Source organism: Meleagris gallopavo, chromosome 3, assembly GCF_000146605.3.
Source record: "Meleagris gallopavo isolate NT-WF06-2002-E0010 breed Aviagen turkey brand Nicholas breeding stock chromosome 3, Turkey_5.1, whole genome shotgun sequence".
In the NCBI taxonomy this organism is placed as follows: Eukaryota; Metazoa; Chordata; class Aves; order Galliformes; family Phasianidae; genus Meleagris; species Meleagris gallopavo.
Window position 1 is genome coordinate 64,276,479 of NC_015013.2, and position 17,615 is coordinate 64,294,093.

The window sequence follows — 17,615 nt, forward strand, 5'->3', positions numbered from 1 at the left end:
TCAGTAAACAGTAGTTAACGTGCTACACCTGATTGCTTTTCTGTCTTTCCTGATAACAAGCTCTAAGTTCACAGTCTTCATCCTGATTATTCTAGAAGGTCAATAAACAGCTGTTCAGGTGTGCTGCTTGGTTTCTTAATGTGAAAACTCCCTCAGCTCCAAACCATAATTTGGTCAGGATGCAATATAAGAAAAATAAGGACTACTTCTAGCCCCTTGTTTTCACCAGAGTTGAAGAAAATATTCCAATTCAGGCTGAAATTCTGTGTGCTCACTAGACATTTATGAGCCTGACAGCTTTGTATTACCCTAGATAGGAGTCATATCTGTGAGATTTGAAAGGTTAAAGGGCTGATATGTGCTGTAATACAGATTTGCAGATTACAAAACCACTGTGAACATCTAGTTTGATCTGCACAAAACAGAATATAAGCTTCTTGCTAAACTAAAGGACGTAATTTTGGCAAAATGTTCTTTGTTGAACTACTCAGTGAAGATTGATGAAAACTGATGGCACATTTAATTAATCTCATTAATAGCAATATAAAATAAGACTTTAAATCTGTCTAGCTTCAACTTTCAGCTGCTCATTCTTTAAAATTGTACTGCAAACTATTTTAGGATGTATACTTACAGAATGTGATTTAACATGCCAAACAGATTTTCTGTCTCAAATCTTTCATTGTAATATGTTTTAATCACTCTTGCTGCACTTCATGGGATCTTCCTTTTTTTTTCTTTTCATTTTCAATCTCTGATTTATGAATATTGTATTTTGTTTCAGAAATTGTTGCATTACTGCCAAAACCAGATAAAACAGACTCTCATGTACTCTTGTTTAATCTTTCCTGTTGATAAATCTAAGGATTATATTAACGCTTCTGATCAACAGCAGACTGAGAGCTCATGCTCAGTTACCTCTCCTGATCCTGATCTACCAGCCTTTTCCAGTTCCCATCCTGCATGGTCAGGCTCTACCAACTGTCTTTCAGCATTTGAGCTTATGTTTTGCTGTACTGCAGATGATAATTAAATTACATCTTTGCTACCTGTGATTTGGTGATTTGGATCAGTTTGTACTGGTTATCTGCTGTCTTCATTCTTTATCAGGTTCCTAGCTTCTCTGTCTTTTGCAAACTTTATGGGCAACACATTTATGTTCCCTTCCATGTCACTAGTAAGCATGTTAATAAAGCAGTGCAGCAGAATTAATCCAAGAACAATCTCATCAGAATACCAAATTACTGATGTTTTCCAATTATTATTTGATAAACACTGGTCAGTCTTTTAAAATGATTTTAATGTAACATTTAGCCTTTGCATTACAGTGGCTTTCTTGTCAGAATAAGTAACTGAAAAGCAAATCAAATGATTTTCCTGATTGAGTCTCTTGAAGATGCCAAACTTGTCTGACAAGATCTTTTACAATGCATGTTGATTGGAAATTCTTTTACCTTTCATTTTGAAATTATTCATTAATGAAATCTGGTGCAACTCAACTGTTTCGCTTCAGCTCAGGGCTTGACTAACAGGATCCCTTAATCGAGTCACTCTGTTTATCCTATCTTAATAATGAGACACTGCTTTTTTTTGTTGTTGTTGTTTTTTTCAAGAGTACCAAAAATGATTCAGAGAAGCAATGCTTATTTATAAAGAACAATATCACAATTATCTAGATCTCCTCATTTGCTGCAGTTAGCTTTCACATCTACAACTAACATATTCTTGAGTTTCTCTTGGCCAGAAATAGTTTCAGAATCATCACAAGTTCTGAATTTGACAACTTTTTTTCCTTAACAGGGAATAGAAATGCTTATTAGTCTTTTCTCCATCTCAACTTAACTACTGACATTATTTCTAAACAACAATGACATTCAGATTCATAGTAATCTGAATTATAGTATTAATTTTTTTTCTCCATTTTCTGACAAGGAAAAATGCTCAGGTTTTTGTATCACATTAAAATCCAAGTTTGGTTGGAAGCAGTTCATATTTTGGCACAAAACTGCCTGTTTTCAGAGCTACGTTCAACACAGAGAGGAAAATGAAAATGGGAGAATGTCTGCACTGGGTCATCCCACTTCCAAGAGTAATTAAAAGCACCTTTAGAGAATGAGATCAGAGCAAGTATGTACAGGGACACTTCCCAAATACCCAGTCTCCAATGACTTGTTGCTCATAAACTTTCCAAGCTCTAGAGGTAGTATCTTTGTACCAACTACTTTCAATGGACTTTTCTTTAAATCACTCTGTCACCTCTGAAGCCCACAGAGGCTTCTGGCAGCATTTTGCTGGTGATGTTCTTTGGCCTGAAGCTCTAAAAATGCAACATATGCTGGCTGAACCAGAAAATACTGTATCATTTTAATAGAACACCAAACAATTTGACATTACAATTGGCTTGCAAAATTACCTTTATTTAAGAACATGATGATAGCTCCTGTGTTGATACAATTTATATTAAAATGTCCTATGAGAGTAAATGCAAGTTATACAACTCCTGATGACTGTCATCATTTCATTTCTCTAGCATGTGAAGAAGTGATGGAAAAAAATCTTAAATTTCATTTTTTTTACTAGATTTTTGGAAGAAGCTACAGAATATGCAGTAACTTTTACATTTTAACAAGAGCCTAGCTGTGCAACTTCTAGTGCTTATCCACTAAGATACATCAAATATTGTTTTGAAGAAAAAACAAGGAAAGATATTTATATTTGCAAATATGTATCTCAAGTAAACACACACTAATAGAATTTTAGGCATAAACAATACCCTTGTATTTATGGATGCATTAGAGATTTATGTTTGAAAACTTGTCTATATCTGGCTATATCAACTGTCCCTTCCCAATTTTAAGGACTGGAATGTGTGCACCTCATTTCACTTTTCTATAGACAATTCTAGCTAGCAGACTGTATCCATATAAATATTTGACCAAAGACTGAGGTTTTCCTGTCTTTAGGCTGCAAAGCTCAGCAGCAAGAGGTAAAAGGTGAAAAGCTCTCTTGTACTCACCGAGCTGTTTACTACTTCTTTTTCCATGGCTGAATGTGACTCCTTATTAGCTGGATTCTTTGGTGCAGCAAATTCTGGTTTCTTAATTTTTGTGTCAGGTTTGTTTTCTTTGGCATCTGGCTTACCCCCAGATCTAGCAGGGCTTGGCTTCTGTGACTGTGGTATCCGTGCAACTGTTGATGGTGATGGGTTGACATATTCATCATCTTCTTCCCCAAGCTCCCGTGGAAGCACTGGTGGATTCATTTTTACATAATAACCATGGTAGTGACCATGCAGCTCCCCATTCTCTGTGCTGATGGGATTGTGATGGGCTGAAAGCTTTGACTGCTGTTTCACAGCTATTTCTTCCTTTATTGGTGCTTTTGAATATAAAGGCTTGTTAATCGTGGGTGTTATGTTCTCCGTGGCTAAAAGCCTTTTTTCTTGATTGAGTTTTGCCCCAGAAGCAGAGTTTTGCTTTTTCAGATGTTTTGAAGGAGAAGGCTCAGAAGGAAGTGGAGGGCTCTGCCTCGGACTTGCTTCTGGGGTTCGAGGTGGTGTAGTACCTTTTCGATAAAAGTGAGGTGACTCTTTTGGGCTAGGAGGTTTTTCCTGAACTTTGTCTTCAGATTTTTCTTTTACTTCCATTCCTTCTTGAAATTTTTGCTTGATATAATCAGGGCCTGGAAAATAAGAAAAATATTACAGTTAAATCAGAAATAAGACTTCACAGTAAAAGTATTGCACTGGGATGTCAGACTGGATGGCCTTGCTAAACTACTGGGGCTAGAGGAGTGTTATCCAAAAATTCACTGACTTCTGTAGTGATTTACCCTAACTGACTCACTAGCTGAAGCTAGTGTACTTCTTGATAATTGTTGGAAATCCTTACTGGTTCAGTTCAAAGATCTTACATCTTCAGGTTTGCAGAGGACCATAGGATAAAAATTATCTTCATGAAGTCCAAGGGACTGAAGACTGATTTACTTTACACCTCTTTCTCTTCTTTCTTTCTTTTTCTTTTTTTTCTTTTTTTCTTTTTTCCTGAGAACTATGCTTTCCTTAATTACCTTCATCTATTTAATCCTTTTTTACCCTTACGATGATAGCATTTCTCTGACATGGAAGTATTTAACATTCAGCATTAAATCTCTCTTCTACCCTCACAACCCACAGGAAATAGGGCCTGAATGCTTGAATTGCTTATTTTTCCATTTGTGTACATGTCAGCTTGTCTTATACACATATATATGTGCCTTGAACTATCACAAGCTGGCTTTGTCTTCCTGAACAAATCACTTAAAATATGAAAACCCAAGTTAACACCTCTAGAGGGTAATACAGTTCTGCTTAGAAGCTAGGAAGACAAATTCTCTCACATTCGCTAGGGAAATACTTATACAGCAGCTGGTATGAAAGGATATTCTCCCCTCAAATCCTACCAAAATATCCATGAGCACATTTATCACTAGACTCAGTGATCAAGGTGCATTTTTATGCAGTTGTTCACATAAAGACAAGCAGGCTGAGATGCTTTCCTCCAGGTCTGTCTGATTCAACAGAAATAAAATTGCTTGTCTGTTTACAGGGGCAACAGGCAACAATTTCTAAATTTCTTCCCAGAGGCCACATCCCAGATTCCAGGATCAAATCCTGACAGAAGTCAGATGCTGGGGAATTCTATTAAGAAAGAACTACAATAACCTTTCTGTATCTTCAGGACGGCTTCTGCAAAATACAGTGCAACTATTTTTTTGCTTTTATCTTTGCTAGTATGTCTACTTTTCTCTGATTTCTTTATCTTCTCTAACTGAGGCTTATTAGTTTTTCATGTCAAAGAAATTCTGTGTCCAGGGAAGAACGTCTGCACACATTTTCTTCCTTTGAATTTCTAGGAGACTCTAGCTGCACTCGGCAGATACGGTGTTTTTACAGATGCCTGAATACATGCATCACTACACAGTGCTGAGATGAGAGGAAGGAGCAAAGAGTAGCATGAAGTTTTCAGAAGTTATGAATCATCTGGTAAATAAGCAAGCACTGCTGAGAATGAGAATTACTTGGCAAAGAGTTGCTTTTGAGCAGGAGAATCACAAGGATTTCAGTATCTTTGAAAACCAGGGGTGAAAATAGCGAGTTGCTGAAAAAGAAGAGACAAGTCAGGATTTGTTCTCAAACGACGTTTGAGGGGACTCTTTGGTTAGCCTGCATTCTGTAAACTTCTGATAAAAGAGAAAAGCAGAAGAACACAAAAGTCACCATATATCAAGTCAGTTACAGTCACAATTCACAAATTTTCCATCTTTGCAGAGATGTATAAGGTAATGCTGAGGTTTTTAATGTACACAAACTTCAGTTTTCTTCTCTTTCACAGGAGATAAAAGAGGTAGAAAGAAGAAAGGGTACTTAGAAGAGCGCTGCCTAACATTTAAGCCCAAGCCATGGAACAGTTAATTTGCAATAACTATTTATTACAGACATCTACACCCATGTTCATGTTACATTCCTCCCTCTGGCTGGGTGAGAGCATCCCAATCTAGAACACTCTTGTTTCAGCATTACAGTGTTACTCAAGCAGCACCTGAACTGACCTTGCCTGTATCCCCTATAGCACACTGCTGCATCTCTGCTTCTGACCTACCCAGAAAATTCACATCCTGGGACAGCTCTGCACTACCCAACATATGTAAAGATCTGACATCTGTTAATATATCACAGTGCTTGGACTGAAGGTACTCTGATAAGAAATACACCTGAGTCTCACAAATGTCAGTCTTCTCCATTGTTTCCTATGATCTATAAAAACCTTCCAAAGTTGGACAGAGGATTTTCCTCCTGTGACCTCCAGACTATACTGGAATTTCTGAAACAAGTATGGAACCCGGTCTTGGCTGTCCATGTCTCCATGCAGAAGGAAAACCAAAAAATGAACAGGCTAAAAGTGATATATTTTTACTGGGTTATGACAATATTCGATGCTAAAAACATTGAGCTCAACTAAATGAGGCTGTAGCCTCTGTATCAAAGTTAAGCCTGAGAGAGTCTGATCAGACATTGAGGAATTGCTTCAGTTTAACAAAGCAACCACTCTCCCGCCTCCAAACCCTTCAACACATCACATATGGCTATCAGAGATACATCTCTTGCCTCCAGTCCTGCCAGGCACATCTTTCTGTTACTTACATTCTTGGCTCTGGTTCTGGTGTTAGCTTTGGAGACTGGCCAAGGACTCCTTTTTTCAAATCTGTTCATTGTATTCAGTACAATCAGATTATGCACCTGTCTGAACCATTGACTCCAAGCAGAAAGAACAGTTTCCATTCTTTTCTGAGGACTAAGAATGCTTGTCAGGATTTAGTAAGCCCCCATTGTTAAAAGCATTATCTAACAATAGAGACATGGACAACAGAATCCTCCTTTTTCTCCTGCATAAGTGCACTCTACAGCACAAGTCTAAAGCAGCCAGAGCCAATGGAGTTTGGAAAGGGAGTCATTAATTCTCGATCCTACAAGATGGCTCAGCTGCTTGTTCCCTAAAAGAATAGGATTTGAGGGTGAGAAGAAGTTAGGGTTGGATTACCTACTTAGCAAATAAACATGGAGTTATGCTTTTCAGTTTCTAGCTCAAGCAACCAGTAGATATATTCCTATGATATTTCTGAATACTAAGAACTGGTCTGGAAAGCAGATTCAGTAAGCTTTTTCTAACCAAGTAAAGATAAGCTTTCTTTGTAGAAGAACCTGTGTGTTTTCCCATGGCGATTTGCAGGTTCTGCTACTACCTTCTTAAAACTGACAGATTTTTGCTCCTCAGTGTGAGTTATTAGGCAGCTTTGGTTCATATAGCTGTGATTCAAGTTGAATGGCATTGTTGAAGTGAGAGTTAGACAGCAGCTTAGGGAAATAGCTAATGAAAACCCAAGGACTGTGATTATGTGTGATATATGTATGTGAAGGTGGAAGCTGCTCTGCTTGAATAGCACTTCACAAAATCACAGAATATCCCAAGTTGGGAAAACCCACAAGGATCAGCGAGTTCAAATTCTTGACAACTCAAAATTCAAACCCTATGTCTGAGAGTGTTGTCCAAATGCACCTTGAACTCTGACAGGTTTGGTGCCATGACCTCTGCCCTGGGCAGCCTGTTCCAGTGCCCGACCACCCTCTGGTGAAGAAACTTTCCCTTACATTCACCAGAACCTCCCCCTACACAGCTCCATGCCATTCCCTCGAGTACTGTTGCTGCCATCAGAGAGCAGAGATCAGCTCAGTCCTTGTGTTCCCCTTGTGAGAAAGCTGTAGGCTACGATGGGGTTTCACCTTCAGTCTTCCCTAAGTTGAGCAAATGTAATTTATTGCAGTGGGTGAGTTGGGCTTCGGTTTGGTTGCAGATAGGCTCATTGTTCTTCTAACACTAGAATTTCTTGTGGAGTTCTTGTGTAACACGTCCTTCCTCCTGGAAGGTCTCCAGTAGTGATGTAGCATGCCCTGAAAATGAGAAGAGAAGGGTGGCCTGGTTCTGCCACAGCATTTTTAGAGAGGTGACAGCCACATGCTTTCCCCCATAGCCTAGTGAGGTATACATATTGGCAGCAGGGCACTGTTTCAGGATTGTGGCTCAAGCAATGTCTAAAAATGTCATCTTGCAGGATGGTGCAAATGCAGTGTTTCCCAAGAAGGCAAAGAGACCTTGTGTCTTATCAGACTGGAATGAAATCTCAAGCTCAAGAAGGATTGCAGAATGTACCTTGGATAGTGAGAAAAAAGGTGTGGATATATATTCTTATATTTCAGCTTCAAGCTGTGCTCTTGCCTATTCAATCTAGCCAGTTCCAACTGATTTTGGCCCGTGTGAAAAAGAAGAGATGGGGATACAGGAAAAGGTTGGAACTGAGGGAGAGGATGAATTCCAGAGGTGGTAAAAGAACCAGGATTCCTTACAGTAGGCTGATGATCCTTCAGGGAATATTTCTGAATTTCAGTCATTATATATAACACAGTAACCTTCCAGAAATCTAATTTCCATACTTCAACATGCTTTTGCCTCACTTCAGTATAATCTATATCCTCAAAATTATTAAAGTAATTTTTTTTTTTTATTTGTCAAAACAGGTCTATATCATAACATATCAGCCATTCTGGTGTTTTGTGGCAAGACTGCCACAATGCATTTTCAAGTGACCCAAGAACATCTATTTTGTTTTCTATTACTAAAAATAAATAAGTTATTTACCATTATACAGAATTAACATATGCTCGAATACTGAATTAAAGCGATATTAGGTAAACTAAAATATACTATATTCTAGCACATTTTAGTTCAACATAGCACTAAATTCTCTGAGAATTAATCTGTTGCATCCTATCTTCTGCAGCTTTCCATGTTCTCCAGTATGACCTTAGATGTGCTTACTTGGTCTATATGTAAAAAGGGACTCAGGCAGCAGACATACACGTTTGAAAGCTTTTCCTTGAACCCAATTATTGTTGATACCAATAAATAATCTCCACAGGAAGCCTTTTCATGGTACCAGATATGTTTCTTCAGGGAGAGAATGTTGTGCCAAACTTCACTAGCACATAAGGTCTCATTCTGGGGAGAGCAGTTTTTTCTGAGCTATGTTTAAGACACTAAGCAATACAAACGAGAGCCTCTCACCATAATAGAGCAGTGGATGCCTAGTCCTGCAGTCCAGGACTACGTGTGACTGAAGCAGGTCCTCTAAAACTCTGTAGGTAAGTGCATGCTATACAGAACCTGGATGTCTCTGATCCTCTTGGTTGATTGGTACTCCACCTGTAAACTGTCTGGCTCCTGTGCAAGAGGTACCGCATCCTCCGTCTTCTCCTGCTCTTACTTCTGAAGGCCAAACCATAACCTTTAAATCACTTAAAAGGGATTTGGACGGAAAGTGCTGTAATTACACTCTCTGCAAAAATGCTAATTTGAGAATTACTTGGCATTTCCTGTGAGACTTTGCTTGATTAGGTCATCATAACTTGCATAACTTTACTTAAAACCTAGAGGTTGATGTGTTCTTTACCATAGAGATTGATTTTGTTCTTGAGACAGGCCTTCTATATTTGTTTTTCAGACTCTCCCTGCAAAATTTACTTGATTGTCTTTGGTAACAAGACACTGGTCACTGAAGTCAGATGCTGCAATCTATATGCAAACTTCAGTACATACTGATTCAGTACTACTGATGGTAATTATCTGAAAAGATGCCTCAAATCTGCCAACATTAGAGGCCCCTTTTTTAACTCCTGAACACTTCTACAATACAAGAAAATATTTGTTCTGAAAAGTTCACAGTTTAAATCTATAACACAACAGACAACAAAAGAGAAATTACTATTTACTTACTTTACTTACTAACTATACTAGTTATGAATAGGTTTGTTTCCTTACTACTCATTACATCCTCGTATAAAATTAGGCCATAATACTACTGAACCAAATCTCAAGCCTTTTGTTTCTAAAGCACTGTAGTAAAAAAAAAATGCTGTTTCTAACAGAAATTGCTATATACTGTTTGAGAAATAGAAAAGTGAAAATCACTTGATTTGCTATCTTTTGATGCGATCAGTAGTTTTCTGAAGTATCACCACTGGCAATAGTATCTGTGATCTCATCAGATTTGCTACTTTGATGAACACTCATAAAGATCAATTAATACAGTATACTTTTTCTCCCTGCAATTATCCAAAATTGGATTTTTCACAGCAGGACACCTATTTTGTAATTATTCCTCAGTATTCAGGATAGAAACTAGGTGAGGGAAATATAATAATTTATCGGTCTGTTAGAAGAAGAGATTCAATGAGTCACTAGGAAAGTGCAAATAACTATATTCAGTAAGATTTATAGAGACAGAGTTTTTTATTATTGCTTCACTGCGGATATATGTGGGGGGGGAAAGAACTATAATTAAGGTCACTAGTACTTCCTCTGTTTTATTCTTAATTTTCTAAAGGTTATGCTTATTAAAAGGAAAAAAAAAGCTTTTAACTGGTAGACTGCTGGCTTGAATTCAGCCCAAATGAATGGACGGTTATGCAATGTCATGTGTAGAATGTGTTGATGAACTCAGCAGAGCGTAGCTATGGTTATGGCTTCAGCAATGCTTGGCAGACAGGTCAGCCATCTTGGCAGGCTGCAATGGGACAGAATGGGCCTGGAGTGTGAGGGGTGGGATTACAGTCATAGAGAAACTGATGACTATAATCCAAGGTGCTCAAAGAGGTGTAGGGCTCTAAGAGATTATAGGTTCTGACTGACTTAGATACAGTAGTTTAGGATGTTATCCCCATAGATGTCTGCAGCACCTCTGTGACGATTATAGCATCTCAGCAGCATGAAATGGGAGAGAACAGCTTTTTAAAGGCTGGAGAAATGCGGAAAAATATGTCAGACAGCAAGAGGGCATCTGACTTGATTGTCAGTTTGGAGGTGGGATTCTCCTTGAAAGAAATACCCTATTCCCAGTAATGCACATGTATATTTCTAATAATTCCTTAATTCAGAATATTCATATTGTTAAAATTACTGTTTCCTTAAGTGATACTCCTGGTAGCTTCTTTTCTCTGACTGCACTGGAGGCAACAAGGGAAACTAACATGTGCCAACACTCACTAGATCCATGAATGTCATGTAGAATGATGCCTACGTGCGTTTATTTTTTGAACCTGTTGTGATTTGATCTGGCAGTCTGCTGTCCTTCAAGTCATGTACTACCAACGTGACCTCAGAATGTAATACAGATAGTGCATAATAATATGCTATTGCCACAACCTGACAAAAGCCACATTATCAATCAGGGATGTGAAAGATAGAATACACAAATGGTTCACTTACAAATAATTTTTAAAGGTAGCATCATTAAACAATGCAGCCTTAAATGCAACTTCCCTTCCTTAAATAGGAGAAATTGCTTGCTAATTGTCTCGTGTACAACTTCAAACACTCAAATTGCTCTTTATCAAAGTTACCCTCTCAACTACTTTATCATGCAGTAGCATAAATAATTTCCAAGTAGCTTAATACTGGAAATACCTGCCAATACTTAATTTTCCTGATTTTGACATTAAAAAAAAAATAAAATGATGTGGCCTTCTATAAGCTTACATCAAACACGCATACAAAGATATGTACACACCTGGCCAAACTGAAGGGTAGTTCTTAAGCTTCTGTGTTTACTCTGCTCTGATATTTGCACAGCAAAAGACTGTGGTCTGTGAATGGATGACTATCTGTATTTACACAGAGAGCTTGATTCTCATTTTAAAAAGATATTTGTTGAAAAGTTCATTATCTTATCTCACAGTGCTGTAAGAAATCTCTTGAAAACATTAAAGCATCTATTCAATCTACTCAAGCATCTGGACTTGAGCTCTTAGAACTGCAATGACAAAAAAAAAAAAAACAACAAACAAACAAGGAAATGCACTTCCAGCAAATGGTCCAAATCATATACAATATCACAAACTTGTGAGTCTAGAAGTAGGATGACAGAACAGAAATATCAATGCCATTCCGATCTGTAAGAAACCCAGACAGTTAGCAGTTCCTAGATATCTGAATTTGAGTCATTCTGTAATGAACATATCTGAATATAACTGATAAACAGTATTTTTTTAATTTTGTATTCTCCTACATTTTCCAATAAATAATTTTAAAAAATCAAGAATAAAATAATCACTTAAAGTAAGATTTCTTTCCTCAAAAGGTTTCTAACTGCATCATTATGGAGTAAACACATGTACACTTGAAAGATTTAAAGGCAGGAAAGAATAGCCTACCGAATCTCAAGAAGTGTCTGCTGTCAACACTAAGAATAATCTGTACTGACTGTCCAATCTCTGCTTCATTTCTCTGGCTGTTTTAATTGGTGACTACAGTTGCTGTAAAATTTGTAGAAAGAGACACAATTCATAATTGTAATTGCATAGTAGATTGTAGCATGTAGGCTCTTACCTTTAGACTCTTTCCCACTAGAAACATGAAACAGATTTATCCCACCTGATAGACAGCAGTATGAGTGCTGTGCGTCACCTCACTGGGACATCAGCTTATGGGTATAGAAATTGCTCATGACCAGAAATCTTAATTACTGCATGGCTTTCTTTATTTACCCTAGCTCACTGCTGATGAATACTGACAGAACTCGTTTTACAAGACTGTATGATGTTGGCATACAGCTCTTGTACTTAGAACAGGCTTCATTCTTATTGGTTGGACAGTGTACACTTTGTACCTAATGTGAATGTTTGCAGTTAAATAACACATGCGCTATAATGCACCTGTATTCTTTGGAACTTGCAGGCTGTTTAATATGAACGAACTGAGAAAGCACGTTTTTAGCTTTTCCACAGAAAAAAGAGCCTACTTCAGCCAAGCTGCACAGAGGCATGAGGCAGAATGAAGCCTAGGGTCAGCGTATGTTTCACCGTCATCACTAAGAAGAGTATGCGAACCTCTGTTTGCGGGAATCAATTTTCTGAAAACTGGAAAAATGTCACTGGAAAATTTAGCATATGTTAACTACAGCAGTGGTGTTTTCAAACTCCTTTATGTTGATCATAAAAGATGTGCAGAAGTGAAAAGCTGTAATTCTGTTATCATCACAACTGCATATTCTCAGAAGAGATTAATTGTAGAAAGAGTCTGCTAGTAACAGCCCTTTTTACCCAGTAGAACCACATTTCTTCACATTTTTCCCAGGGTGTCCACACCTTCCTCGCATGATGATGCCCAAAGTTAGACACAGTATTTCAGAATGTCACTTGCGTCACACAGAAAAGGGACTATTACCCCTCTTCTCCATGACGTGCTTCTTCTCTATATGCAGACTAGAATAGTATCAGCTGCTTCTCCCCCTGTATCACATTTCAAGAGTGCGGCTACCAATCTGCTCGATGGGGGTTTGGCAACTGACCTCAACAGGAGCAGGTTCACATCTCATCTCCAACTGGCTGAGTCTGCCAGTCCCTAAGGGCTTCTCATAGCGTTTCTGAGGAACAGGTCACTGTCTTCATCTTAAATACTAAGTCCAGTAATACTACTAACTAATTTGGTGAGTAATTACTGGTGTGAATAATAGCATCCACTTTCTCCTAGACGTGAAATATTACTGAGACATTTGTTATATTCTGTTGCAGCTTGTGATTTCAGCACTTTACTAGTACCTTTTCATTTAAATAATACTGTTCACTACACTATAAAATACACAACATGCCACCCATGATATTTGGCTACTCAGTGAAGACTAGGATGAAAAACTACCAATTTCTATGTCATTTTATTAGACTTCTCTCTCTTTGCTATTTTTCACTTCCATTTTTTTTTCTTATTAACAATCAGCAGTACTCCTCTTAGAATCAGACAGGAAAACTGCCTAGACACAGCTGATCTTCCTTTTGAAAATATTATGAAATCAGAAAATACAACATATTCAATGAAGTTCAGAATCAAAACAGGGCTGATTTGGCTATCAAACTTTATATTAAAAACAAAATACTTATGGCTCTGTTATTTATTATTCTCTTAGTAGATTCTCCCATTTTGCATAGCCTTTCTATTCCACGTTAAAACATGTTCCCAGTGAGACTTTGATGATAGACTGTTGAAGTTATATCAGATACACTGCCACTTGGGCCACTTACAAACATGTAGGAAAGAGCAGGTTTTTCTTCTTTGCACTGTTTTATTCTGAACACCTTTTGATTTTAGCGGTAATAAAAGAAGTCTGGCACTGAGGTGCATTAAAAGGAGCATGGCCAGAAGTTCAAGGGAGGTGATTCTCCCCCTCTACTCTGCCCTGGTGAGGCAACATCTAGACTACTGCATCCAGTTCTGGGTTCCTCAGTTCAAAAAAGATGGTCTCCTAGGAGACCAGAGGAGGTCCACAAAGATGATTAAGGGCCTGGGGCATCTCCCTTATGAGGAAAGATTGAGTAACCTGGGTCTGTTCAACCTGATATCTCAAGGGAGGTGGGAAGCAAATGGATGAGGCCAAGCTCTTCCTAATGTAGCGTGGACAAGGTGTGTAGCGATAGGACAAGGAGCAATGGCCTAAAACTTGAATACAGGAAGTTCCATACAAACATGCAGAAGAACTTCTTTATGGTAAGGGTGACGGAGCACTAAAACAGGTTGTCCAGGGAGGTTCTGGAGTCTCCTTCTATGAAGATATTCAAGACCCATCTGGATGCCTACCTGTGTGAACTATGGTAGTGTACCCGCTTTAGCTAGGGGGGTCGGACTCAATGATCTCCTGACATCCCTTCCAACCCCTGCTATTCTGTGATTCTGCAATATACACCCAGTGTTTGGGTTCTAGACATCAGTACTCATGCTTGTGAATTGTGTGCCATTCAGACTCACTACTGGGAAGATATGAAAAATATGTCACAAAACAACTGAGATTACATTTGAATGACTTATATATGGAATGTGACGTGGAAATAACTAGACAGTGCTTTGGACTCTGCTCATTTTACTCACAGCTTTATATACTGCTGTCTTTACTTAAACTCTAGATATTTCAAAGGGATATTTACTTGCTACTGTGATTTATCACATCATATGCTTACACCAAATTTCATTTATCCATTTGCAGTTGTAGAAATTTTGAAATTATGAACTTGAAAGATACAAAAACAGGAGCAAAATAAAGGGACCAAAAATACACTGCTTTTAAAATATGAGGTTTTATCAATTTTCACAAAAAGTAAAGAGTTAATTCAATATTTTCCAATATTCAGGATCAATATATTATAAAAACATAGAATCAGAGAATGGCTTGGTTTGGAAGGGATCTTAACAGTCATCTACCTCCAACTCCACTGCTTTGGGCAGGGCTGCCACCCACTAGATTGGGCTGCCCAGGACTCTATCCAACCTTGCCTTTAATGTCTCCAAAAACACAGCAGTATTCACTAAGCTGCTTCAAATTTCTAGAAAAACTGATTTCTTACATCTAGCAATGGAATCAGTGAAGAACATTATGTGTCTGAAGTCGGCTAAGAGAACTGACTGCTGCACTGGAAATGTCAGAACCATACAAATCCAACAATCAGTTTAATTCTGGTAAAATTAAGGCATGTGATCTGTTTAGTCTTCCATCCTATTCAGGCATCTTTACAAATATACTACTGAGCTTTTGTATTTTAAGAGAAATCGTCATGCCACTCACCTTCCTGACATAATGTCAGTTCTCCCTTGATCTCTAACGTCTAAGCTAACAACACTAAACTCTTGGTTTGCAATATTCCTTTACAGAGAATCACAGAAAGAACAAAGATTACTTTGTTCCAGGTTCCTCTTTCTTTTCTTACACTCTTCATCCTGTTTAATCTCATAAAAAAACAAACAAACAAAAAAGCAAACCCCCAAACTACCAATTCTATGCTGCTTATGTTTCAGCTCCAGATTTGCCATCTGTTTAGATTAAGATCTGAGTAAATAGCTGTAACAAGACTAAAATTTAGAAATCTTCACCCTCTCCAAATTCTCACCGTGATCTTCTACAGCATTCTAAAAAATACGACATTTGTCTACATTACTCAGGTCTATAATCCAAATCCCGTAAATCTTTTTTAGATCTCTGTCTCTAAACTCTCTCTACTTATGCTGTATTGCAGATTTTCTGTTCTGCATGTTAGCCATCTATTTTTCAGGCACTGGCAAATATGGAATGCCGCTGTAAAGATCTTTTTTTTCCAGCGTTCTACCGTTTCCTATATATCTATATATATCTATAATATATCTATATCTATAACTCTCAATTTCCTGTAGAAACAAAATCAAAGGAGCCCATAGCAACAAGTGTTAATTGATGTGGTTCAAATAGAACTGGATGCACCAACAACCACTGTATAACCCATATCATGTGTTTAAAAAATAAGACCCTTTTTCAATATAATTCAAATATGCACTAGTATAATAAAATTCTTTTAAAATAAATTACTATCCTCTAGTGAAATTTCACACTGTAAGAAAAGTTTTCACAGTATAGATTTTGTTAGCTGAACTTCAACATGGAACAAATATTTATGATGTAGTTATAAATAGTGTTTATAACGGAAATGTTGACTGCTATGATAATACTCCCATGTGATAGACCCTAATTCATCTTGTCCTTGGCTAATAGACACTTGGACAGACCAATATATAAATTTATTGGAGCAGAACAGTAGTGGTCCAGTTCTGTGTCCTGGAGTTAGGGCTTCTTTTTGGGGGCAAACGAGTAATTTTGAACAGGAAAAAGGAGGCAATTAAAACTGTAAGGTAGCACCGACCTCTTTCTTTCATACTTCCTGTAGTGGCAGCTCAGAGAGGTATACCTAAGGCTAGCTTTTACGAAGGTACTGCAAGATAGCAACTTAGCAGTGACAAAACTGCAGTTAGCTCAGGCTAGCTGCCTGACTGTCCAGCTAGCTTTGCAGACAGATTTGATAGCCTTTACTAGGCAATCCACAAGTTGTATCTAGAGGTAAATTAACTAGTTCAGTACTTAATAGAAGCCAGACAAAATTACAGTGATTTCAATAGCTTTACTTCTCTACAGGAAATTGGCTCTCTATTATTAGCTTAAAAAGTTAATTATGAGCTTTTTTCCCTCCCCCTAAGCAAGTCACTTCATTATGTCACTCAAAATTATGTTGGAAAAACTGAGAAAGCATCCTGGAAAAATGAAATTAGTTCATTTGCAACCTCTCCTTCCTTTGCTTTCTCCCAAGCCTGTTCTTTGTCCCAGGTGCATTCAGGAGGTCTGGGGAGTAAGCTGAGCCAGCATCTGTGTTTGTCAGTGCGGCAGGATGGGTGCAGAATGCCAAGAAGTCCTCATACTGAGCAGGACAAAAGATGTGGGTGGGGGCACCCATATCTAGGACTTGGCAGGACTGGTGATAAATTTGGAAGTCATGTGGTTAGCCAACAGTTAGAAAAAACAGAACAAGAACAATGCTTGAAGCCCACCTTTTCTTTTAGCCTATCTTATTACTTTGAATATCAGATACAACTCAAGTGCTTTTGTATACTTCTGTAGATTCTCCAGACGTGCAAAAAGAAGATGGAAGCAATAAATTGTAGAGAAGAGGTGTCACAGGAAGAATCTAGACAACAGTTGCTTGAGGATGATGTAGCAGTTTGTCAAATCACTTAAAAAAACTGAAGAGACTTTTATATGACTAAGAATAACTAGTGAACTTCCTTTCGCTTTCAGGCACAAACTGATAGCATATCTGTTAATCAGGGAAAAATGTTCACTGTAATTGGCTTCTTAAATAAAAATATCTGGCCTCATCCACATGCGCTTAGCCAGAACATTCCTGTTAATTAGCACCAGGAAGAAATCTCTCCTTCCTGTCCATATGGAGTTTGCATTTAGTGAACTGGAGGAGATGGAGATGGCAGAGAGAAGGAAGATGAGGAGAATGTGCTTTCTTCTGAGGTTACAGACATCAACATCTGGTCAAAAGAAAGTTTAAAACACAGTTTCTCTTTAAGACATTAGAAATCTGCAGAAATTTCCTACTGCTTGAAATGCTTTTATTTCTGAAACTTTATTGCAAAATGTTCAGTAATTCTATTTCTGTAACAGTACCCTAACAT

The 17,615-nt window shown here is 37.9% G+C and overlaps 1 protein-coding gene across 1 annotated transcript in view; it reads right to left on the reverse strand.

Annotated features, from left to right (window-relative positions):
* Positions 1-17,615, reverse strand: part of LOC100547979 (junctophilin-1) — a 46,002-nt gene that overhangs the window by 7,210 nt on the left and 21,177 nt on the right. Inside the window, exon 3 of the mRNA XM_031552960.1 lies at positions 3,017-3,681. Coding sequence (XP_031408820.1) covers positions 3,017-3,681 — 665 coding nt within the window. The remainder of the gene's footprint in view (positions 1-3,016; positions 3,682-17,615) is intronic.